Here is a 24976-nt window from a genome sequence, read left to right as displayed (position 1 = left end):
GATATAGCAATGTGCCTGCTTATCTGCTGCATAGTAGCATTGTGACAGTTTCCTGTTGCCTTTTCCTGTTTAGAAAAGTGGGTGAGTGTATAAATGTATTTTTATATGTAATATATATTGTGCAATATCCAACAGGTTCTATTGCAAAAAAAACAATAATGCATGAATAGAATACTAACCATGCAAACAGGAACACATAGCATAAACTTTGTTGATGTGTATGTTGATAATGTAACATATTAGGAGATATACCAATATTAACAGTCGTTTGGTCCTTGTCAAGTAACAGAATAATTAAGCAGCAAATGTCTCATTACTTGAAAGGCCGGACACCTAATACATCTGTAAACCGGGGAGGAATTGTCGGTCATAAATATTGTCTAGTGGTGGTGTCTGCTCTTTATTCTGATGGGACACGTTTTAGGACATGTTTAAACTTGTTTTGGTAAACATGTGCGCCCTCTAGTGGTGTTGCTTTAAATACACACCAAGTGTGTATAATGAAACATAATCTCGAAAGCGTATTCAGAGACTGTTAATTGTTCGTTCGTAAAATAGTAATCAACATGGGGTAAATTGTACATGGTATATATATATATATATATATATATATATATATATATATATGTATATATATATATATATATATATATATATATATATATATATATATATATATATATATATATATATATATATATATATATATATATATATATATATATATATATATATATATATATATATATCTCTTGATTCGTACCAGCGATGTTAGTAGCCTATTTACACAACGCGACTAGTCGCTTTTTGGCCACACGGCACCTGTACTGCATTTCAGCTCACAGACGCAACAACATGGAACGCTGCGACTTACCGTAGACCTGCGGATCGCTGCTGTCAGACCGGAAGAGGAAAAGAGGAACACGTTTGCGTTATGGACTTCTATATTATGTCCATGGTTATGGATTGCATGAAATGGTAACCATGAAACCCAACGACCAAAAGACAGATCCAGCAGCCATCTAATGTTAAATGAGTAATGGACGGTATTTCCTCCAAGTCTGGGAGTGATGATTCGGACTCTCAGCGCTGATGCAGACGCCGAAGCAGATGCTTCACACTTTATGAATAAACAGTGTTTGGACACCCCGGTGAGTAATGTATGTGACGCCGATTGCTGCCCCTAAGACACACTGGGGGGCTGCAGAGAACAAATCCCGAAACGTATGATAGGTGCCTTGAGAATATAATAACAAACATTCAACAGTCAACATTATTACGTAACGTTACAGGGCAACCACCGCCACCATGGTCGCGAGGTGATGGCAGCATCAGCCTTGGACTGGTAGGCTACTAGTGATCATGTTATTATTATGATTAGTGAGTGCTCTTGAGCTTCTTAAATCTCAATAGGGCTGAGTATCGACAACAGTACATAGTTGTATTCATTCGAATGTACCAGCCCTGATACTCCCCGTATTGTGTATTAATAATTAACTTCACTGGAGATGGCCAGGCTGTCTTCTTGACTGTTTTACATATGTTTCTCGAACTCGTGACATGATGAGCGTTTCAACCCTCGACGCGTGTGGGCCGTTGTCTCTACTGGTGCTGCATCACATTACTCATGTTTTGTTGTTGGGCGGTGGAGCAGAACACTATTCGAAAAAGTTAACATTAAATTAAAGTTCTGCTTTTGAAAACAATGATCTATCCACTGGCCAAATCCACTTGGCCAGGTGTTCTCTATCATCAATAATTTTAGCTGTTACAGTAATGCAACTGTGCAACTTAAATGTGGTTAGACGGTTGGGATGTGGACGCCATGGCCCCCAACCGGGGAGGAGAGCTCCACTGGGGTCCCATCCTCTTTCTCTCCTACTTTTGATTTGGGGGCTCAGGGTAGAGGATACACTAACTGCCAAATCTCTCACGGTGTTCTCTTGTTTCATTTGTAGCTCCTGATCGACCTATCAGAGCCCGAGTGGTCTCCCCACTGGATGGGGAGGTTCAAACAGCGCCCTACCGGCGGTGAGCCCCCGATCCCTTACCCTAACCCTGAAGTGCTAGGCTTGGAAAATGGCCACGGCTGCACTCGGACGGACCACGCATCCCAAACATTCCTCTCAAACGCGATTAAAGTGGACCCCGACCCGGGTAAACCAAATTCCCCATGCCGCTTAACTGACGATTTGAAACAGAAGTCGGCGTGCGCCACACAAACAGATAAGATCAATCTGGCAGCGGACACGCCTCCCCCGCCTCACAGTATCTTTGCAAATAACCCGGAATTAAAGGCGTTGGTTCAAAAATATTTATTCAAAATCGAAAAGGAACATGGACAAGGAGGAGACCTCGGGTGCTCCTCGGGTGACAGACTCCGCTGTCCTCCTGAGGAGCACCCCTGTGCCCCAGCCGCAGGCCATGTGGTTGAAATGCACCCCGGCGCACTGGAGGAGCCAACGGCGAGGTGGAGTCAAATCAAGGAGACGCCCCCATCACTCACGTCTCCACTTCCAACACAAGCAGAAGCAGCGTGGGGCTGCCCCGGTGGTTTGGTGTCCGAGACACGGGAATCAAACACGTCAGACTCGAAGCGATGGCCGTATAGCCAGCCATCAGGTGCTAATAGGTTTGACCTAAACCCTACACCTTATCAGAGTTCAGTAGTACAGGATCCATTAACATCCCTAACATTTTCAGAACCTTTTCACAGCATTAAAAGGCTTTTAAACGAGACAACCATCACTGACCGCAGTCCACAGGTGGAGAGTACAGTTCTACAGTACCCAGAGTCCATAGCATCTTCAGAATCCTTTCAAAGCATTGAAAGCCAGGTTAACGAGACGTGCATCACTGCCCGTCCCGCCCGGGCGCAGAGTGCAGCAAGGGTCCCGTTCAGGGTGGAGCCCGAGGAGAGCACGAGAGGCTCCGCCACCAGCCTGTGTGACGGCGTTCCTGGCGGTGCTGTCCAGTCGGCCCACAGCACGGGCTGGTACCTAGCCCAGGCCGAGACCTACTCCTATTGCATCGATCAAGACACTGTCTTCAGCGACGACGGTCCAGTAATGGTGAACTGGCACGACGGCAGCGACGTGGAAGAGACGTACGAGGAGAAGTCCTTCGGGAGTGGCGGGCAGGAGGACCGGGGATACGTGAGCCCGGTCCGCCTTCAGAGGCTCATGGGCCGACCCTTCCTGGACCAGGTGGGACACACTCTCTGGTCTGGGTGTCTAGAATGTAGCGCAGCATGCATGGTACATATTGTGGACTCCTAAAAAGGAGTTGTTTGATCTTGTCGCATAGTGAAATAGTAAGTAACATTAGCTTACATTTTATTGTTTGGATTGTAAATTATCACAACAGATCATTCAATAATACCAATTGATGCTAGGTTTGAAGCCCTGCTATAATGGCACTAACGACGTCAATGTATACTCTCCTTTTATAAATCTGTTTGCCCCCTCCCAGTATATCGATGAAGAGGAGGATGGGAGCTTGGACGCTGCGAAGGTGTTACACAGCCAGAGCCTGGGGCAGGTCTACAGCACCATGGAGGAGAGTATGCCAGAGGCCACCGTCCAGCTGCTGGCAGACCTGCTGCAGCCGGGCTTCTACCCCCCCAAGGACATCAGCGCCCACCTGCTGAGGGGGCTGCTGCTGGGAGCCCGCTGCCCCCTGAACCTCCGGGTGCAGGCCTTCGATCTGCTGATGAAGACGCAGAGGTGAGGAAGATGTCTCAATGGGCCTTATGTTCACCTCGCGACCATCTTGGATCCAAAACTCCACATTCAGGGGCGAAGACACCAGACGGTCCGAGAAAGATATCTGAGTGAATAAGGGCGACTCACACTAGGGCTGCGGCCCCGTGCCCGAGCTCATTTGCATACTAAAGTCATTTTAAACTATTTTAAACAATGGCGGCAAGCGGTTCACGAGTGGGTTTACGTTGGTGCGATAGTGAAGTCGAGTGTTTACTTGAAATTTGGGCCGACGACAGCATTCACGTTGTTGATCTCCATCGTGATGACGTATTTATCGGATTACGACGTGATGACGTATGTATGAAGGAGCTATCGTGCCCAGGCCACGGCCTTTGGGAGCAGTGTGACCACGGGCCAGCGGGGGGAGTGGGGAGGGGGGGAATCGTGCCGAATCTTCCTGCAGCACGGAACAGGCAAACGGCCCTAGTGTGAGTGGCCCCTAAGACCCATCGCGGTTCTGTCTGCTGTGTACGTTTGCTAACTGAATGTGGAGTTTTGGATTCAAGATATCTCAAGATGAGTTAAATATAAGTTCTCCAGATTGATTGTTGATTATAACTGACTTCATTGCAATTAATTCCTTTATGCCGACCACTTGAGACATTTTTAAGAGTTTATTGCAAAGTACATCGTTATTCTGTTATTTAGTGTAAGCAGTTAGTATTGGGACAGGAGAGTCCAGATGTACGTTTAGCAGACACTTATCAAAAGCAGCACTAAACTATCGAGTAGACTCCAGCTTTCTAAAGTTATTCCTAACCAAATGAAGGTTTGCGTTTTGCATCTTTTGCTACATTATTTGTTCAGAGATCAATTCTGTCGTACAGTTGAAGGACATTCGTTTTTTCTAGAGATTTCGAGGTTTTGCATTAAACCTTCCCTGCTCTCGTCTCTCTTGGTTTAATGTCTTTGTACTTCCGGTCTTCAGACACCACAGAACGGACAGGTCCACCATCCCATGGGACTGGGAGCTGTTGATCACCACCTTGGACAACCAGGTGGGATGACCTGTTGCACATCCACACACGACTCCTTCAACGCTCCGTGTCTTTACATAACATGGTATTCTGTGGGTCCATCAGGAGGACCCCACCAAGAAACACTTCTGTGAGGTGGTTCGGATGCTGCTGGAGTACGTTCTGCGGACGATGGAGGACGACTTCAGGGCCAAGCTCTCTTCCGCTGCCCTCAATGAGTCCATAGCCAGGGCCTTCTTGTCATGCACTACTCAGTTCACAAAAGTCAGGTACGTTGGAGAGTTTGAAGAACTTGTTCAGGACAGTGGTGAACAATGACCCTGAAGTGAATTGAATGTGTGAAAACAAATGGATGCAATGTTGTTCAGTCGGATTAAAGACGACTTGAAATTAGTCCCAATCAGTACGGAAGAGTAATTCGATCGTTTGCCAACCTGACTTTGGTCAGACCGTTATGCTTTAAGCCTTTCCAGTACTGCCACACTAAACTCTGTTCAGACCCAAGCAGCCTCACAGCTTAGTTTGTACACATCCCCTATCAAATCAACTCAATAGAAAGTTGCAGAATGTTGCCCAACCATTCTGAAAAAACAACATGAAGGCAACATGCTAAAGATAAAAAAGATATGAAAGATAAGAATGTTATTGAACATACAAAAGTTACATAAGATCCACACTATGTAGACTAACCAATGTAGAAATACACTTATTTATTAATATTTCACTTACTCGGTGATAGATAGATGGATAGATAGATAGATAGATAGATAGATAGATAGATAGATAGATAGATAGATAGATAGATAGACACTTTATTGAGCCCTTGGGAATGCTCCTTCAGGGAAATTCAAAATTCCAGCAGCAGTAGTACAGACAAGACGCATAAACAAGCAAGAAAAACACAAGCTAAAATGCAACAAGACATTGTATAAATAAATACATTTTAAAAAGAAGAAGCAGCAGCAGCAGATGTTAGAAGCAATTATTATATCTTATTTGTGTTAATAATGGAGTGTGTAGCAATAAATAAATGGATTATGCAAGCTCGATCAGTCTATCCTATTTCTATTTCCCTTTATCCACTGTACTGTACTCCTGGTGAGTGCTGCATGCAGCGCTCAACTATTGTTGAGCGCTGTTTTATTCTTTCGTTCTTTCTTTATTATTCTTTAGAAACTTTGGGACCCATCTCCTTCCTCAATTTTTCACCTAGAGACTCCATTCTAAATTTAAAATGTTCAAAATAGCTTGGAATCAAGCGATTATTTTCAGATTTTTTAAATATTTGATACTTTTAAGATATTCCACCTTTAAATAATATCTTTTTTTTAAAGGTCCCATGACATGCTATTTTATGTATTCTTTAATATAGGTATTAGTGGGCAACTAACACAGTATTCAAAGACGTTCCCGAAATTCAGCCGTGGTGCAGAGTTACAGCCACTCCGAGCCAGTCGCACATTGAGCTTCCCCCAAATGCGCTGTTTTGGTGTCTGTAGCTATAATGCAAATGAGGAGGAGCGAGGCGGGTCAAGGAAGAGGGTGGGGGTGTGGCCCTGAGCAGCTTGCAGCCACGGTACCATGCGCTCTGTTTACAGTGGATGTATCGCAATGGCGAGGCGCGCACAGCCTTTAGCCGTGTTCTGTAAATATTCTAGAACACACGGGAGTCCTGGAGCTCTATATCTAAATATTATCATATAGCCTACATAGATATCTATATCATATAATATATATTATCACGGCCAAAAGCTGTGTGAGCCGATATTAGGAATCTCAAACGACCGTGTTGGGTTCTCCGACGTTCCTGGTTCTTCAACGTCCTCATCAATGTGAAGTAGACTGAACCGCGACAAGGAGGAGAAAGGGATCGTTGCCGGGCAGCGCTTAGGCACCTCCGCCTCCGGAGGTGCCTAAGCGTGCACACACACACAATCCCACACACACATGTGGCGCTCGCACGGTCGAGTCTCATTGGCAGGCCAACGTCTCTGGGCGGGCCAGGCAGAGTAAGGGGAGGAGCTGAGATTCTTGGTGAGGTCATAAATACAGACATTGCAAATCAGCGCACTTGAGCCTCCGTTTTTTCAAAGGCGAGCAGAACAGCTAGTGCTCGTTTTACACCAAACGCAAGTTTTAGCCATTGGGGGACCATAGGCAGGCTAGGGGAACTCATATTTATGTTAGATAACCTCATAAGAGGTTTTCGTGAGATTTTCATGTCATGGGACCTTTAACCAGAGTGTCAATGGGAGGACACGTAATGTAACTAAATCCATTTTCAACCGTTTATCTAAACCATTTAACAAATCTACACTCTTCAATAATATCCTAACGGAATTTCGAGATCATTTAAACTCTATTCAGAATCATAATTTCTTTAGTTTCATACTGGCTTCGTTTCAGCAGTGTTGCCAGATTGGGCAGTTTTCCCCGCCAGTTTGGTCTACTTTTGGAGGACGTTCAGGCAGAGTTGCCAGATTGGGCTGTTTTTCCCACTCTATTGGGCTACTTTTAAACACACACACACACACACACACACACACACACACACACACACACACACACACACACACACACACACCAACCAGCAGTAGAGGGCAATACATTTGACCTTTCAGTTCAATTCATCTTACATTTCTGCATTTTTAGCAATGCTTTTCATTCAGCTGTCACTTTATTTGTTTCCAACCATTTACATTTTCTTAAATGATGTGCATTGTTTACTCCATTTAGACTTTTGAACTTTCTTTCCCTTCACTTGATTTAAGCTATTTAACGTTTTGTCTTGTCTTAATGTCTTAATCTATTTGGCTTTATTTAAACCGATTTTCAGCCTCGCTTTGCACTACTGCACTCACCGTATTTTCTGCAGGAAATGCATTTTCTAGTTACACTTATTATTTCACTTACTTCTAAAAGCTCCACCACTCTCGAGTATCTCTGAAACGGACATGAGACCAAACATAACTCTAACCCCAGAAGTTTTGCTGTAACGCGTTAGGACTGCTTGAGACGAGATTAGTCAGATCTTATCAGCTAGCAAGGTGAAGAAGATGTGTCACACTATCGAATATCCCCCGTGTGTTTCTTCACCTTGTCCAGAGAGGTCATGGGGTGGCTGTGCGCTGCCATCATAAAAGCAACAGCCGAAGGGGGCGGTGACGAACGGCTCAGAGAGAGGGACGACCACATCAGGTGAGCTGCAGGCAGGCCTCTGTCCCACTCTGGGGCCTCATTCCTCCTCTGCTGCCGGGGTTGGGCTCACTTTTGGGTCTTGGCTCCAGGATGGTGTCGGCCTTCCAGGGGATGCTCCGTATGGCCCTGGAGGTGGACTGCTCTCCAGCGCTCAGCGCGTCCCGGCTGTCCCAGGAGCTGTTCCACGCGCTCCTCATCGTGGTGCCACTCCGCTCCCACAGGTGAGCGGGGGTCCAGTACGGCTCAGTTGGTTTTGTATGGTTCTGATTCCCTTTGTCGTCTATATACTATTGTTTTGTATGGTTCTGATTCCCTGTGTCATCTATACACTATTGGTTTTGTATGGTTCTGATTCCCTGTGTCATCTATATACTATCGCATCAAGCTCCACTTTTCCAAGCGGGGTTCTCTTCCCCAACTTTCTTTGGACGCCTTTTGTCTCTGCCTTCCACATAGGAAGCTGTTACTTGACAGCTTGCAGAGCGAGCTTCTGAAATGCAAGTTGCTGCAGCACCTGTTGGAGCACAGCTGCAGCGAGAAGACGGCCCTGCCCATGTCCCTCCCTCTGCTGCTACACTTCCTGAAGCACAGCACCCTGAGACAGGAGCCCACGGTATGAAGATAGCTCATGCCTCTAGTGCAACCTGTAGCTCATTGGTTCATGCATGATCCTACAGTGTCAGTGGTTGACCACGCAAGGCTAAGTGTCATCTACATTAATAATAATACATCTATAAAACAAGTTCAAACTACAGGAATAGGAATCCCTCTTGTGAGGAACTTCTCTACAGCACATATTATACATCAAGGCAACTAAAACAACCAAACATAACACAATAAAAGCAAGATAACAAACTTAAGCTTATTATTAAGAAAAGATAACATATGGTTTATATATTCAAAGCATAGAATATATAACTTGATGAAGTTAACATGTATGCTAATAATATACAAGACGTTGATGGACAAGGCAGGCAGGAGCCTGGAGAGAAACTGACACATAAGCACTGCCACCTGTAGGACGGAGCTCACAGATGGCCCAAGTGGGAGGAGTTGGCAGAGATGCTCTGGATGCTACTGCTCAGTTACAACAAGGTCAACAAAGGTGAGCCATCCAACGCACGCCCCCAGGGAACAGCAAGTCTGCATGGTTGGTCCGTGCTGAGAACCTAATCCATGGTCCGTCCATGGTGCATTCCAGGGGACCTGCGACGCCCCATCACAGAGACATGCGAGCACGCCGCCACCACCAGCCCAAAGGACGCGGTGCACAGGCTGGCCGTGTGCGAGGCCATGGAGTCGTTGCTGTCCAGAGCCCGGGCAGACCTGGGCCATGACCTGCCGGATCACATCGAGGAATCCCTCAGTTACCTCCAGGATCAGCTGCTGGATGTCTGTCAGTCCTAAGGTCGCCTCACCAGTATCCAACAGGACCAGGTCAAAGATGAATATCACTAACCACCGTTTCACCAGAGATGGTGCTGTACAGTTGGATTGATTTACAGCTTTATAAAAAATCTCATAACGATTTGTTATGTGTTTTGAATTTACTTTACTTAAAGGGAAAAAAGTCGTTATTTATTTATACAAAGCAGCATCTGCTGATGTAAAAGCTAAAATGTAGATGCTCATATGCTCAAGTACAAAGTGCAATAAACACAACTTCTCATTGCATGGATGGTCTTATTACTCATGGGAAAGGTCAGAAAACAAATGGTATCCTCCGTTTTGCATATTAGGGACATCTAAACACAGAAGGGCATAATACATTTAATAATCATACAAAGTTACAAATATATAAAAAAAAAAAAAAAATCATTAGCCTACTCATAATTCGCAGACAACTAAATGAAACCCCCTCTGAGTGAACTTATTTTCAATGTATATTACCGGGTCCCTTGACCCGCGGTCCCACGGCCCAAATAAGAGTACATGGTGTGTGACAGCTCTCCATGCACCTGTGCGGGTGTCCCCGTCCACCATCCCGCACCCCCAACACTCTTCAGTGAAGTATTTACTCTACGACAACAGCTGGGTCAATTGACGACGCGGGCCAATCGGATCCGGGGCTGTTATCGTTGGCAGGAAGAAAAAAAAAAAACCCTGACAGTCGCCATGATACAGCAGCAGCAGCGGAAGCGAGTGAAGTAGCTAGAAAACAAAAGAGAACACGCAGTCGTCCTCGCTATCTGGTATGCTCTTGCAGGTACAAACCACACTTTTCCGTCTCACCGTGGACTATTGGATTCCGTCAGGGGCGTCCGGGTTCAAACCATTCGTCCCATGCGACGGTGGATGTTTTTCGAATTGTATTTTTCATTCCATCTGTGGGGGGAAAGAGAAAAAAATAGGAGCAGTTAGCTTTTTTGTGCTAGCTAGTTTTATGCTAAGCTAAGTAGCATCGCTCCGCTCACACAAGCGAGGAGCAAGGGGCTAGGCTAGTTAGCATGTAGCGGCGCTGTTTAGCCAGCTGGTGCGGCGGCGGTGACGAGCTAGCCTGCGTTGGCTACATAATACGCTGTTTTCTGGCCTACTCCGAAATGCGCAAGCGGGGTATACGGGCATTATGTAACCGTCGAATGTGCATTTTATCTGTCGACAAATTATTATTTCGCCATGCCAACCGTCCGTGGTATCCGGCGTGAACCGTGGGTATCTTATTTGGACCATCTCTCTGGTGTTGAATTAGCACACAAGCTAGTGAGGTTGCTATATTTAGTGTGTTAGCTGATGGTGGCTATCTGGTGAGGATGAACTAACCTGCTAAGCTACAATGGAAAGAGACTTTGTGTTCGTCCACCGCATCGCTCCTTAATTACAACTGTGCGGTTTTGATGGCGGAGAATTATATTGTCTCGCATGTGACTTGATTGTGTGTGGATAGCAGCTATGCTCTGGTTAAAGCCCAATTCTGTATTTAATGAAGTAAACATTGATGTTGGAGAAACACGTGCTGCTTCTCCCTCAGTGCAGAACTGGAAATGTATGGCTTGTTTTTAAATATCATCACGAATTCAAGCTTTTCAACACCTTTTGGTGTTGCTATCTGAAGCCCCCACATTTTTTTGCATGTATGCATTCTTCAGAGGTTTCAGGGAACATGCATGTCAGAATCTACCATATGCATACGTCTTTTTGATGTAGATTATTTGCCCTGCAGTACAGGAATGCCCAAGGAAAAATATGACCCGCCAGACCCTAGGCGGATGTATACAATTATGTCGACCGAGGAGGCAGCCAACGGGAAGAAGTCATACTGGGGTGAACTTGAAATCAGTGGTGAGTGTGACAATTAATTGAGGACAAATATATAGTATGTTTAGTACTGAGAATATGACCAATTCGTTCTGGGTCTCTTTAATGTGAAAGAACTGAGGCCGAAAATGTGAACAATTAATCATCTGATGCACACTAAAGCCGCCCACCAAGCAACAGGGTGGCAGACTATTCATCCAAGTCTACAGCTAAGGTGTGTGTGTGTTCTGCACAATGTCAACAGGTCGAGTACGAAGCCTCAGTACAGCCCTGTGGTCTCTGACCCACCTCACTGCCCTGCACCTCAGTGACAACTCCTTGTCACGTATCCCGCCAGACATTGCCAAACTACACAACCTGGTTTACCTGGATCTGTCGTCCAACAAAATCAGGAGCCTGCCGACAGAGCTCGGAAACATGGTGTCGCTCAGGTGAAAAGCATTGTACCCCAAATGTGCATCCAATCCCCTCAAACGATAAGCCTTTAAACCCCGGATTAGTGGAACATGTGCTCCTAGTTTAAATTATTGTATTTGTGTTCTATTGCTTGATTGAGAGGCTGTGATCTGCTCGTGCCTAAAGCTGGGGTTTCTGCTCAACAGGGAACTTCTTTTAAATAACAACCAGTTGCGGGTCCTGCCTTTTGAATTGGGGAAACTGTTCCAGTTACAAACGTTAGGGTTGAAGGGTGAGTGGACGTTTGGCATCGTATTTTTTAGACCATACCCGAGGTTTGTGTTGGCGAGGCTCAATTGTGGTGTCTGTTGGTTCCGCCAGGAAACCCACTAGCACAAGAGATCATGAGCCTCTACCAGGAACCGGATGGCACCCGCAGACTGCTGAACTACCTGTTGGACAACCTGGCAGGAGCCATTAAGAGACGTGAGTGCCCAAGATGTTGTGCTACCTGTTGAATCTGATAAGCATTCCCATATGGTGTCTGGAATAGTGAAAATGCTGACACCAGCAAGCTGTGAACTTAAAAGGCAATGCTTGACCCCTAACCAACTGTTAACCCCTGTTTCTGTTTGTGAGAGAACCAACTGTTAACCCTGCTTTCTGTATCGTTGACAGAACCAACTGTTAACCCTGGTATCTGTATAGTTGACAGAACCAACTGTTAACCCTGGTTTGTCTGTTTGTGAGAGAACCAACTGTTAACCCTGGTTTGTGACGGAACCAACTGTTGACCCTGGTTTGTGACGGAACCAACTGTTGACCCTGGTTTGTGACAGAACCAACTGTTGACCCTGGTTTGTGACAGAACCAACTGTTAACCCTGGTTTGTGACAGAACCAACTGTTAACCCTGGTTTGTGACAGAACCAACTGTTGACCCTGGTTTGTGACAGAACCAACTGTTGACCCTGGTTTGTGACAGAACCAACTGTTGACCCTGGTTTGTGACAGAACCAACTGTTAACCCTGGTTTGTGACAGAACCAACTGTTAACCCTGGTTTGTGACGGAACCAACTGTTAACCCTGGTTTGTGACGGAACCAACTGTTAACCCTGGTTTGTGGCAGAACCAACTGTTAACCCTGGTTTGTGATAGAACCAACTGTTAACCCTGGTTTTGTGTGTTTGACAGAACCAACGGAGCAGCCTCCCGCAAGGCAATGGATCGCCCTGAACGAGCCGGACCGGACACGAGCCTCAGGTAAGCTCCGCTACAGGCAAACTAAGCATCACTTGTGTGCAACACAAACCCTGGGCTGGTTAACCTCGATTCGAGATGAGCGTATAATCCACGACCAGCCTGTTGACCGGATGTACATCCTGACTGCAGTTGTTTAAATCCACAGCGATGTGGAATGACATGAATATCCCTCAATACAAATGTGTGTGATCATTAATAAGGCCTTCACGGGCCCGTTAGTCACTAGATTAACTTGGCAGTAGTCTTCATTCACACAGGCATGTGTGAATAAGGTCCTCCATGTACAGACGGGCGATGGCCATGGAGTAACCACCACCTGGTGTTCTCCCTGCGCGGCACTAGTTCTGTCTGCGTGTCAGTTCTGGTCAAACCGGTTGTTGTTTCTGCTTAGTCCGAACAGCTTGTCAGACTGCCACCTTTCTGTGTCTGTCGGAAGCCAAAATGGCATAGGTCTGCATGCAAGTATTTGATGCCACGTGGAGGGCTGGGGGTAGAAGCTTAAATGAAGATGAAGAGAATTATCTTTTAAATATCTCATTTTCATTCACGTAAGGCAAAGCCTAGCATGATAGTGCACTTAACAAATGAAATGCAATTCCTTAAAGCTACAATCAGGCCTCTGAAGTGCATTGCCCTCAGCATTTGGTCAATGCCGACGTTTTTGTATGAAGCAGCAAATGAGTTTCTCAACCTGGTGGCACTGATGGAAAGATGCTTTTAGGTAAAAGCTGTGTCTGGGTTCAGTTACTATAATGCTATAATATATATGAAACGTGCTCGACCATGATTTGATTTCCCTGCCAACGCGCCCTTGGTACATGAAAAGAAAAGTAGGAAGTTGTTATGTGAATCTCTTCATCACAATTACATTTTAATTTGGTTCATTGGTCAGTTGTGGTGCGAGGCTTCCCTCAAGGAACTAATGCAAGTTTACCAGATCTTCTTCTGCGATGCTCGTTGTGCATTGAGTCAAGTTTACCAGACCTTCTTCTGGGATGCTCCTTGTGCCTTGAGAGCCTGCCTACTGGCTTCAAAAGTATTAAGTGTCGCCATATGAAATGCAAGTTTCCTTGGATAACATAACCAATGGTGGCACGCATCAACACTCATGCAAAATCTCTTTTGCATGCACAAAAACCACGACCCTTCCACGATTTGCATAAAATGTACTGGTGGTTTGAAACGCACACCCTAACTTGGCATTGTAGCGGCTAGACATGTGCAGAGTGAACGTATAGTTCCCTGAAACCCGTCTCCTGTGTAGGGGTAGTGGGTGACGTGCCACTGAAGGCAAGGCTTGGTGTGCCTATTGATTATGGATCACCAGTCCCACCGCAGAAGATTGCCCGTGTTGTTTATGCCCGTGTTGCCCCTCCTGTGTTCTCCAGCGTTGTTCTCGGTGATGTGCTACAACGTGCTCTGTGACAAGTACGCCACGCGGCAGCTGTACGGCTACTGTCCCTCCTGGGCCCTGAACTGGGAGTACAGGAAGAAGTCCATCATGCAGGAGATCCTGACGTGCAACGCAGACATCATCAGCCTGCAGGTACGTCGTTGTGATCGAGCGGGAAAAAGCTACAGGGACCTCCCCCCTCCCAGCCGCTGCATGCGTGGGTACATAGTGTTCAGGCCAACATAATGTGTTTGGATACTTGACTGGAAACCGGTTAACACGCTGTAACCCAAGCCCCGCGCCGGGCGTGCTAACCGTTCACCCTGACAGGAAGTGGAGACGGAGCAGTACTACAGCTTCTTCCTGCCGGAGCTGAAGGAGCAGGGCTACGAGGGGTTCTTCAGCCCCAAGTCGCGGGCCAGGACCATGTCCGAGTCGGACCGCAAACACGTCGACGGATGTGCGGTCTTCTACAAGACAGAGAAGTAACTAGCTGCATTATGGACCGCTTCTCCTCCTGGTGTTAACCCTTTCTAATGTGTGTCGTCCTGGGTCATTGGGTTACTCCACAAGTGGTTTTTCAGTTGTGATGCAAAGCGTAATGAAACTAATTGCTCTACGACCATTAACAATTTTGGTAGAGGTAGTTTAAAAGAAGGCACTTATCAAAGATAAGATAAACCTTTTAATAGCCAGAGGGAAATTTAAGCAAGTGCTACTAAAATATTATGTAGTGGAATTGCTTTTGCATGCACGGCGCTGTGAAAGGATGACGCTTGATTTAGACCTCAAAAAACAGATGTGGGCTGCGTCACGGTCCACTCTTACATACACTGCATTCTTCAGAACTGAGCGATGCATGCGAGTACATGGAGGACCCAATGTTTACGTACCCTTTGACCGGAGGGGCGTTGGCTCAGGAGCTAGAGCAGGTTGGCTGGTCACCGGAAGGTTGCTAGTTAGAGTCCCGGCTCCTCAGTGTCTAGGTGTCGCTGAGCAAGGCACTTAACCCTGACTGCTCCCGGCGAGCTGGCTGTCGCCCTGCATGGTGGCACCGTCGGTGCGTGACTCGGTGACTGTTGGACGATGACTGAAGCGCTGTGAGAGGCCACTGGTTAGAAGAGGGTGTATGAATGTATTACACCTTGAGCCCCTCAGGCCGCGCCCTGGGTCAGCCCTCACAGACTGTCCTCCTCGCCCCCTACCTCCAGGTTCAGCGTGGTGCAGAAGCACACGGTGGAGTTCAACCAGCTGGCCATGGCCAACTCGGAGGGCTCGGAGGCCATGCTGAACCGGGTCATGACCAAGGACAACATCGGAGTGGCCGTCCTGCTGGAGGTCCGCAAGGAGATGATGGAGCAGTCCTGTGAGTAGCCCCCCTAGACCTCAGGGTTAGAGGGTGGAGCCCCCCTAGACCTCAGGGTTAGAGGGTGGAGCAGTCCTGTGAGAAGCCCCCCTAAACCTCAGGGTTAGAGGGTGGTGTAGCCCCCCCCCCCAGACCTCAGGGTTAGAGGGTGGAGCAGTCCTGTGAGAAGCCCCCCTAAACCTCAGGGTTAGAGGGTGGAGCCCCCCTAAACCTCAGGGTTAGAGGGTGGTGTAGCCCCCCCCCCCCCCAGACCTCAGGGTTAGAGGGTGGAGCAGTCCTGTGAGAAGCCCCCCTAAACCTCAGGGTTAGAGGGTGGTGTAGCCCCCCCCCCCCCAGACCTCAGGGTTAGAGGGTGGAGCAGTCCTGTGAGAAGCCCCCCTAAACCTCAGGGTTAGAGGGTGGTGTAGCCCCCCCCCCCCAGACCTCAGGGTTAGAGGGTGGAGCAGACCCCCCCCTAGACCTCAGGGTTAGAGGGTGGAGCCCCCCTCCCCTAGACCTCCAGGGTTAGAGGGTGGAGCCCCCCCCCCCCAGACCTGTGTGTACAGTATATGCAACATTAAAAGCCACACTAACAAAGCTTAGTGTAGGTATATTCCTCCACCCCGTACCAAACATCACCTCCACCTGCCTTTCATTGAAGCTAGGGTTACAGAATACGCTCCATTTAAAGTATCCAACCGGAGTGATCCAAGCCTCCGAAGCCCCTCCCAACACAAGGCTAGCTGTAACGATAGGTCTGTCTAGCCCTGTGGAACACTCGGGTCATGCCCAATGATTGCATAGGCAGTGTGTGCGAATATGTGGGTAGACAAAGAAATCATTCCTGCAACAGTACTAAGAATGAATGAATGAATGAATAACAATAAATGAATGAACCGACGGCCTGTTAGGCTTCATGTTGAGGGACCCGGCGCCTCCATTGTGAGGGAAGCCCTCCGGTGAACGACTCCTAACACCTCCTCTCCCATAGCTGGAAAGGCGCTCCACGGCATGGAGAAGCAGCTGCTGCTGGTGGCCAATGCCCACATGCACTGGGACCCCGAGTTCTCCGACGTCAAGCTGGTGCAGACCATGATGTTCCTGTCGGAGGTGAAGAACATCGTGGACAAGGCCACGCGCAGCCTCAAGCTCTCCTCGGTGTCGGGCGAGACCAACGCCATCCCACTGGTGCTGTGCGCTGACCTCAACTCCCTGCCCGACTCCGGTGAGTGTTCAGCTGGGGGGGGGGGGGGGGGGGGCTGCTGACTTAGTGGCTATAGGAAGGTGTTCAGCTGGGGGGGGGGGCCTGACCACGCCCTCCTCTATATGGCGGGCGAGCCTGACCACGCCCTCCTCTATATGGCGGGGGAGCCTGACCACGCCCTCCTCTATATGGTGGGAGGAGCCTGACCACGCCCTCCTCTATATGGTGGAGGGGGTCTGACCACGCCCTCCTCTATATGGTGGAGGGGGTCTGACCTTGCCCTCCTCTATATGGTGGGGGGAGCCTGACCACGCCCTGCGCCCCCCCAGGTGTGGTGGAGTACCTCAGCACCGGCGGCGTGGACTGCACCCACAAGGACTTCAAGGAGCTGCGCTACAGCGACAGCCTGACCAACTTCAACTGCAACGGCAAGAACCCCACGTCCAACGGCCGCATCACGCACGGCTTCAAGCTGAAGAGCACCTACGAGGAGGGCCTGATGCCCTACACCAACTACACCTACGACTTCAAGGTGAGCCCTGACCGGCCGTTTGCTGTGATGGGATTTGACCAGGGGAGTGACGAGATCTCGTGCCACAAGATCTCGCGAGATTAAACTTGACGATATTACCCGTCGCGTTAAGAATCTGTCTCGTGAGATTTGTGACCTATCAAACTTCTATTTCTCGCCTGTGGGGGCAGTAATGCGCCTTTGCTACATTTAGCCTGCCAGAACCTGGAGAAGGAAAAGAGAAGGAGGGGAAGCATCAAAAGCAGCCATAAGCTATGTTCGAAATCGTTCCCCATCACGGATATAGTGTACTATATAGGGGGCTCGCCATTTTGTAGTGGCGTTCGAATTCTCTGTGGTTAATTTCATGCACTATATAGTGCACTTAAAATATCCAAAATTTGAGTGTACATACGATTTACCCTACATGTTACTCCCTTATACACTAATCCGGCGAAACAGGAAGTAAAGCAGCGTCGACATTGCTGAGTTGCTGGAATCACGTGACTTGCCGTGTTTTGCTAAGGAAGTAGCGTGTTGGACCCTGTAGGCGGTTGTTGGTGATGCGAAATGTTCTCCTTTTTCTTTCGTTTTTTTTAGGACATAAGCTGTTCAATTATGTAATGATATTAATAGTAATAATTGTGTACAGTAGTCCTGCTGTATGGCTCCAACACTTTCCTAGGCTGGCCACGCAGTCACACACATTCAAGAATTTTGCCATCTTCTCTCTGTATGGTTACTGACACATTATGGTACGAGTTCACTGCCTGTGAAAACCTCACGACACATTTGAACCTGATGAGCTGATCTGCGATGGCGTGTAGTATCTGGCCAATCCATCCGGAGCTCATATAATTCTGAGTTCAATCAGTGCCCTGAAGTTTGCGTTCTGAAGCTCATCGCATGCCAGACGATTAATAAAATAATCCTGAATACCTGGAAGAACATGTATTTTATTGCTACAACTGGTCGTGGTTAGCTATTTGCAACTTGTGAACATATTAGCAAACACAGCTAGTAATGGCAGGTTTTATTGTTGTCAATACACATCTTAATACATTACGTTGTCAATAAATTACCTTCATCGGTAAGCTTTGGCCAGTGCCTGACATCATCTATCCAATTTTCCATGTTGTTGTTTATACCTGTCACTAAAAAGTCCGCGAGCAGGATGCTTTTCACTGAAAAACCATTAGAGGGCAGCGGCAAGTAACATTTCAGCAACGCAGCGATGCCGACAGTCAAAGATGGATAGATTTCGCGGCGGATTAGTGTATACAACACTGCAATGCGGTCGTGTTTTTCCGGAGGAGAAGAAGAAGCTAACCGCGAAAACGAATACATTTAATGATGGAGTCTCCGGCTTGCGTTTAGAAATGTCAACAATTTATTTGGGATTTAACATAGAATATTTAACATTCAAAATTAATTGAAAAAAACTTGAACATGGAAATGTAACATTCAACATCAATACAACCTCCAGCTCGGTTTGCTTAGATGATGTGGGCGCATCACGTCACACAAATACCCGTTAAATAAAAGTCTGTTGGTCCAGTCATATATTTTGTCATTGTAGTTTTCTTAAAATCTCGTTGCGTCTCGTTCTCGTTAACCCAATATCGCGTCTCGTCTCGTGAGCGGAGTGTATCGTCACACCCCTAGATTTGACCACAACTTAATCCTTTCCCTCTTCAATACGTTGTGGATCCTTTGAAGGGTTTATTCTGGGGTTGTAGTTTCAGTTGTTAAACATGGTGTTGTGATGGTCCACCTGACCCGCATGTTGTTAAACATGGTGTTGTGATGGTCCACCTGACCCTCATGTTGTTAAACATGGTGTTGTGATGGCTACCTGACCCGCATGTTGTTAAACATGGTGTTGTGATGGTCCACCTGACCCGCATGTTGTTAAACATGGTGTTGTGATGGTCCACCTGACCCTCATGTTGTTAAACATGGTGTTGTGATGGTCCACCTGACCCTCATGTTGTTAAACATGGTGTTGTGATGGTCCACCTGACCCTCATGTTGATAAACATGGTGTTGTGATGGTCCACCTGACCCTCATGTTGTTAAATATGGCGTTGTGATGGTCCACCTGACCCGCATGTTGTTAAACATGGCGTTGTGATGGTCCACCTGACCCTCATGTTGTTAAACATGGCGTTGTGGTGATGACTGGTTGTTGTTAAACGTTGTGTTGGGACGGCCCGTCCTGGCTGTTGTTAAACATGGCGTTGTGGTGATGACTGGTTGTTGTTAAACATGGCGTTGTGGTGATGACTGGCTGTTGTTAAACATGGCGTTGTGGTGATGACTGGCTGTTGTTAAACATGGCGTTGTGGTGATGACTGGTTGTTGTTAAACATGGCGTTGTGGTGATGACTGGTTGTTGTTAAACATGGCGTTGTGGTGATGACTGGTTGTTGTTAAACATGGCGTTGTGGTGATGACTGGTTGTTGTTAAACATGGCGTTGTGGTGATGACTGGTTGTTGTTAAACATGGCGTTGTGGTGATGACTGGTTGTTGTTAAACATGGCGTTGTGGTGATGACTGGTTGTTGTTAAACATGGCGTTGTGGTGATGACTGGCTGTTGTTAAACATGGCGTTGTGGTGATGACTGGTTGTTGTTAAACATGGCGTTGTGGTGATGACTGGTTGTTGTTAAACGTTGCGTTGGGACGGCCCGTCCTGGCTGTTATTAAACGTTGCGTTGGGACGGCCGTCCTGGCTGTTATTAAACGTTGCGTTGGACGGCCCGTCCTGGCTGTTATTAAACGTTGCGTTGGGACGGCCCGTCCTGGCTGTTATTAAACGTTGCGTTGGGACGGCCCGTCCTGGCTGTTATTAAACGTTGCGTTGGGACGGCCCGTCCTGGTTGTTATTAAACGTTGCGTTGGGACGGCCCGTCCTGGCTGTTATTAAACGTTGCGTTGGGACGGCCCGTCCTGGCTGTTCCGGTGTCTGCGTCCACGCGGCTAACCCCCGTCCCCTCCTCCCCAGGGTGTCATCGACTACATCTTCTACTCCCGGCCCAGCCTCAACGTGCTGGGCGTCCTGGGGCCCCTGGACCCCCACTGGCTGGAGAACAATATCAGCGGCTGTCCGCACCCCCACATTCCCTCCGACCACTTCTCCCTGTTCGCCCACCTGGAGCTCCTGCTGCCCAACCTGCCCCCCCAGGTCAACGGTCTGCACCTGGGCGCCCGCAGGTAGTGAGTCCCCCCCCACCAGCTCTGGTCCCCCTACTGCAGGAGGAGGAGGGTGCTGTGAGATGGACCGCGGGGGCGGGCCCACAGGGATTTCCTATGATGTAATAGATATTCTATATTTTCCTTTTTTCCTTTTATTTTTTATTTGTGGAACTGCTCGAGTCAATCCTGTGTTCTGTGTTCTCTTGTTTCGGACTCCTCTGCTCCACTGCTCCCCCCCCCCCCCCCCCCCCCAGCTTGCTTTACCCCAGCGCGGGGGGCGCTCAGAGGGCCAGCGGGGGATGTTGGGTCAGGGGGGGGCGGGGGGGCGGGGCATTCACGCTTTAGTTTTTAATTCAGACTCGACTGTGGCGGCGCAGGGCTAGGGGTCCGTCTGTCTGTCTGTCCCTGTACAAACCTGACACCAGCAAAGACGGCAGACGCGTCCGTACGTCGGACGTCCTGACATGAGCTGCTGCTCGCCCTCTCCCCGGCCGCCCCCCGCTCTGCTCCAGGAGTCCTTTAAGACGTGGGTGGGGGTGGGGTCAGGGGTCGGAGGGTGGGGCTGCCGGTTGTGTTGAGTGGCGATTGGACGAGGTGCGGTCCTTGAAGCAATCGAGATATCCCCCCCCTCCCCCCGTGGTGCTGAGGTCTTCTGTGGGCACGGACTGCCATGGTGCTAACAGTCAGGCTCCGCCTCTAGCCGGCAGCCCCCCCCACCGTCGCCTAGACAACCAGGCAGCTCCCCCTGTGTCGGGCCAGCAGGCAGCTGGCGGCGGGCCGAGCGCAGACCTCCACCTCACAGCACAGCGTGGCGTGGCCCCCCAAGGCTGCTAGGGACCCTTTAATATCACCGAGCTCATGGGACCCCCCTGTAGCCGCGGGGCGGGGGCTGACACTTTCAGTATTCACCTGCCCCCCCAGAGCGGGGAGTCTCGCTGAACAGGAGGCAGACTAGCGTCTCTGGTGTCTGGACTCACCGTCTGGGTCCAGGCTCAGACTGCCCCCCACCCGTACACACACATGTCATTTGCAGGCAGATCTGTAGCACTGTCTCCAAGGCCAGTACCGCCCAGCCATGCACGCACTCTGCAGTGTTTGTACAGAATAGAACTCTAGATTCAGTCTTTACATGATTGTATATGAACCACAAAAGACCTGTTTTTTTGGCGTTTTTTTGTACGAAGAATAAATTATGATCCAGATTTGAGAAAAAAAGATTGTATTGTAAACTATGGCTAAATTTTTATCCAGTTAAGATGAATTGATCTTACCAGCTTGTACAAAAGACTTAAGAGGAGGTTGTTCACGGCATTCACCTGTCCCCACTTTGCACCCCCCCCCCCCCGCTATACTAACCTGATGGCTGCTCTGGTTTTTAAGGGCGCCCCTCACCCCTTCATTCGGACGGCATGTATTGCTGAGATTGTAAATAGACGGCGGCGTAACGGTCGCCGCGCTCCACCAGTCCAGAGGCACTGCCAGCTGGTGACCCCCCCCTTATGGTCGCATGGTGCAAGACCCCGCCACGCCCCAGCAGCTCCATGACCACAGGGGGCGTACCACCGGAGCGTCGTGCCTCACTGTAGCAGTGCTCCTCGTCTTGCACTGCCCCCCTGCTGGTGAACGCCTGAACAACCTTTTCTCTTATTTTTAAATACTGTCGAGACATTGTGAAGATTATGTGGTTGTGTTTGTTTTGTCTTTTTTAATGAGCTGTGACAATGCTATGATGTGTACCCCCCCTCCTTTAAGTTGAACTCCTTAGTAATCAGGTATGCTATATATATATATAGACCCTCCCTCATAGTGTCCACCCGCTGTTCCTTGGCTTGGCCCCCCGGTCCCTCACCCCCCCTCTGGGACTCTGGTCCCCCCCAGCCTGGCCCATCGGGCCCCTGGCCCGTGCGTTGCCCTGGTTCTCCATCTGCCCCCGACCCCAGGCCCACTGTAATTGTTTTGCCCCTGGTTCAACCACTCTGTACAGCCCCCCCCTCCCGTATCTCAGTTCTAGTGCCATCGCCATAGTCCTGTTGCTCTGCTGGAGGACCCCCCAGGTCTAAGGATGAGGCAGTCGGTGTGTCAGGTCCCCCCCCCCGTTAGGCCCGCCCCCGGGAGCTCTGTAGTCGGGTTTCTGGTCGGAACGCTGGAGCTCCGTCCACGGGGCTCCGCCCACGAGGCTCTGCCTCCGTCGTTGTTCTCAGCGTGCAGATCCGTTGGAACCGAGCACTTGGCTTCAGATACTGCTTTAGACCCCCCCCCCCCCTCTGTGAGTTTGGACACATTTTAGTGATTATTGATCACGCCACTTTTTTAAAAATGTATATTTTGACATCTGTCAGGGGGACAACGAGTAGAGAAGTTCAGACTTAATTGTAAAGTTGAGTTTTCTTGTCAATTTAGTTTGCCCCACGTTTTTATTTTACTTGTTTTCGATTGAATGGTGTCCAGCCTGATTTTATTTTCTTTCTGAATTGCATTAGTATTGTAGTAGATTTAAAGACTAGCTTTTTGTAAAGTGTGAATAAAAGATGTATCTCATGTTTCCTTTCTAAAAGATGTGTTGTGTAAATCCTGAACTCTATGGTGTTATGGTGGCCACGTTCTGTCCCTTAATCCTCTTGATTTCCCCCTGGCGTTGCAAACCAAATCCTGTGTTAACCCTGGTGGGAAAGGTCTCATGAGATTAGTAGTTGAGGAATTGAACACTTCTGAAGTCTCGCGCAGATGGATTTGATAAGAGGTGCCGAGTACCATTGTTTATTGGTAAGTGTTTTTTTTAATCACGGGATATTCAAGTTTTACGTTTTGAATTTCAGCTTTATGTGGGATGTTTCGTGACTCTAGCCATGTTCTTAGGATAGGGCAGGTGATTTGTGGCAGTCTGGCCGGTATGGGAAATGTTTTTAGTTCTAGACTGGTCCTGTGATTTTTGAGTAGCATACTAGTCCCATCTCACTTTGTACCGTGTGCATCACAGTGGATAACTGTTACGCTAGCAAGCTATAGATAGTTATAGTTCTTTTGGACGTGGCCCCACGTCGTCTGGCTTGTGACGGGCGATCAGGGTGGCGGTCCCTCGTCTTCAGTGTGTAGGAACACTGGGTTGGATCTGCACTTTGTCACTGTGGGTCGGAGCACGCTGAAGTTGGCTCTTTTCTTTTTCGCCAGGCTGAATCTTGTTTTAACTTGTGTTTTTCCGATTCGATGTTGTACACCAAAGCTGCTTGTGTTTAAGTTTTTAAGATTTAGAGCAAGACCCCCTCCCCTAGTGTTATTGATGCAGGGCGGGTACCCAGGGCAGATGCTGCCGTTCCCTTGGTAACGGTCACGCGTTGCATCCACGTGCGGCCATCCGTCAGTGGAGCGGTGGATTCAGTAGTTCTCCTGAAACTTGGCAATAATACCGTAGACGTTTTTATTTTTTAACCTGGAAGCCCGCGGCTTGTTGCCTGCTTCATTTCTATTTTGTGGATCCGCAGCACGCCTGCGGTTGGGCCGTCCGTCCTCCGACCCCCAGTGGGATGTCTCCTTTCGTTTCTCCTCATTTTGTATATTTACTCGCCCACCCTGCCGATCGATAGTGATAGTTGTTCAATAATCAGGATTGTCTATCTTTTAGTCAAATGAGTACATATATTGATCTGTGTCACTGTGTTAATACACTGGACCAACAATTGTTTACCATTCATAAAATACCAGCAAAATATTACGAATAATAACCTGGAGGAAAAAAAAACACACATGCACAATGTTGTAGAATGTCCATGAACCCAGATCAGATAACAAGGCAGCTGTTTTCAATTCAACACACTGATAAAAAAAAAAGCTGAGTGGTAAACAATGCTCTTTCTGTTGTACCCCTTTGCTGTCCTCTTGATAGTTTTCAGACTTTACTTTTCTCTCTGTTGAATAGAGGTTCTGCTTGGTTTCTTTACACCTATATGTATTTTCCTACTTCTGGTGGAAATAAATTCTATATTATCTGTTTTAAACGTGTCACCTCTTCTTTGCAATGGATATTGAAAATAAATTCTATATCTGTTTTACTTTATCTTGCCTCCGTGTTCTTCATTTTAGGACATTCGTAATTGGTCCTTTACAAGAGCTACGTCTTTTGTACTAGTGATCGTAGTATATAAAGACCAGTTTATATTTAGATTTTCATTAAAAAGGACTATTGTATATTATAGTACCGTTTCTGGCCGCATGGTGGAGCCAAAGGACTATGTAATACATATATCCCCCCCCCCCCCCCCCCATATCAAGGATTTGGAAAGTAGGTGACCTTCTCCACATGTAGATTGCAATGCAGATATTGGCTATTTGGTCATTGGTGGGGACTTTGTCCCCATGGATAGTGGGAGAAAATAAAGCATGCATATTCTGAAATTAGAATTTAATTAGCAACTTTTGATTTACGTTATTAAGTTATCATTTTCTTTCTAACTATGTCAAAAGGGCTCTGTAGGG

At 47.9% G+C, this 24976-nt stretch overlaps 2 protein-coding genes across 4 annotated transcripts; both read left to right on the top strand.

Annotated features, from left to right (window-relative positions):
• Positions 1-809: 809 nt before the first annotated feature.
• Positions 810-9613, top strand: simc1 (SUMO interacting motifs containing 1). 2 transcript variants are annotated; one of them, XM_030368752.1, is made up of 10 exons: positions 810-1151; positions 1959-3206; positions 3472-3725; positions 4693-4762; positions 4847-5010; positions 7847-7939; positions 8029-8160; positions 8396-8552; positions 8960-9044; positions 9141-9613. In XM_030368752.1, exons 1-10 carry the CDS (start codon positions 1071-1073, stop codon positions 9344-9346), a joined length of 2490 nt encoding a protein of 829 aa, XP_030224612.1. In that variant the 5' UTR covers positions 810-1070; the 3' UTR covers positions 9347-9613. The 2 variants fall into 2 exon arrangements, with proteins under 2 accessions (XP_030224612.1, XP_030224611.1); XM_030368751.1 differs by having other exon boundaries at positions 817-1160.
• Positions 9614-9891: 278 nt separating this feature from the next.
• Positions 9892-24557, top strand: cnot6a (CCR4-NOT transcription complex, subunit 6a). 2 transcript variants are annotated; one of them, XM_030368767.1, is made up of 12 exons: positions 9892-10145; positions 11100-11218; positions 11439-11625; positions 11797-11882; positions 11972-12076; positions 12785-12853; positions 14242-14399; positions 14577-14731; positions 15458-15612; positions 16583-16816; positions 17125-17327; positions 20316-24557. In XM_030368767.1, the coding sequence occupies exons 2-12, from the start codon at positions 11107-11109 to the stop codon at positions 20526-20528; spliced, it is 1677 nt and encodes a 558-aa protein (XP_030224627.1). In that variant the 5' UTR covers positions 9892-10145; positions 11100-11106; the 3' UTR covers positions 20529-24557. The 2 variants fall into 2 exon arrangements, with proteins under 2 accessions (XP_030224627.1, XP_030224628.1); XM_030368768.1 differs by having other exon boundaries at positions 10026-10131.
• Positions 24558-24976: the final 419 nt, after the last annotated feature.

The sequence above is a fragment of the Gadus morhua genome, chromosome 10 (genome assembly GCF_902167405.1).
Source record: "Gadus morhua chromosome 10, gadMor3.0, whole genome shotgun sequence".
Taxonomy (NCBI): Eukaryota; Metazoa; Chordata; class Actinopteri; order Gadiformes; family Gadidae; genus Gadus; species Gadus morhua.
The sequence above is the reverse complement of the archived record's forward strand: the minus strand, read 5'-3'. Positions and strand labels throughout refer to the sequence as shown.

Excerpts from the sequence above, each read along its gene's own strand:
- cnot6a (XM_030368767.1), top strand. The coding sequence starts at position 11,107 with ATGCCCAAGGAAAAATATGACCCGCCAGACCCTAGGCGGATGTATACA. Across the intron at positions 11,883-11,971 it reads ACAAACGTTAGGGTTGAAGG|GAAACCCACTAGCACAAGAG; the intron begins GTGAGTGGACGT and ends TGGTTCCGCCAG. Across the intron at positions 14,400-14,576 it reads CAGACATCATCAGCCTGCAG|GAAGTGGAGACGGAGCAGTA; the intron begins GTACGTCGTTGT and ends TCACCCTGACAG.
- simc1 (XM_030368751.1), top strand. The coding sequence starts at position 1,071 with ATGATTCGGACTCTCAGCGCTGATGCAGACGCCGAAGCAGATGCTTCA. Across the intron at positions 7,940-8,028 it reads GAGAGGGACGACCACATCAG|GATGGTGTCGGCCTTCCAGG; the intron begins GTGAGCTGCAGG and ends TCTTGGCTCCAG. Across the intron at positions 8,553-8,959 it reads CCCTGAGACAGGAGCCCACG|GACGGAGCTCACAGATGGCC; the intron begins GTATGAAGATAG and ends TGCCACCTGTAG.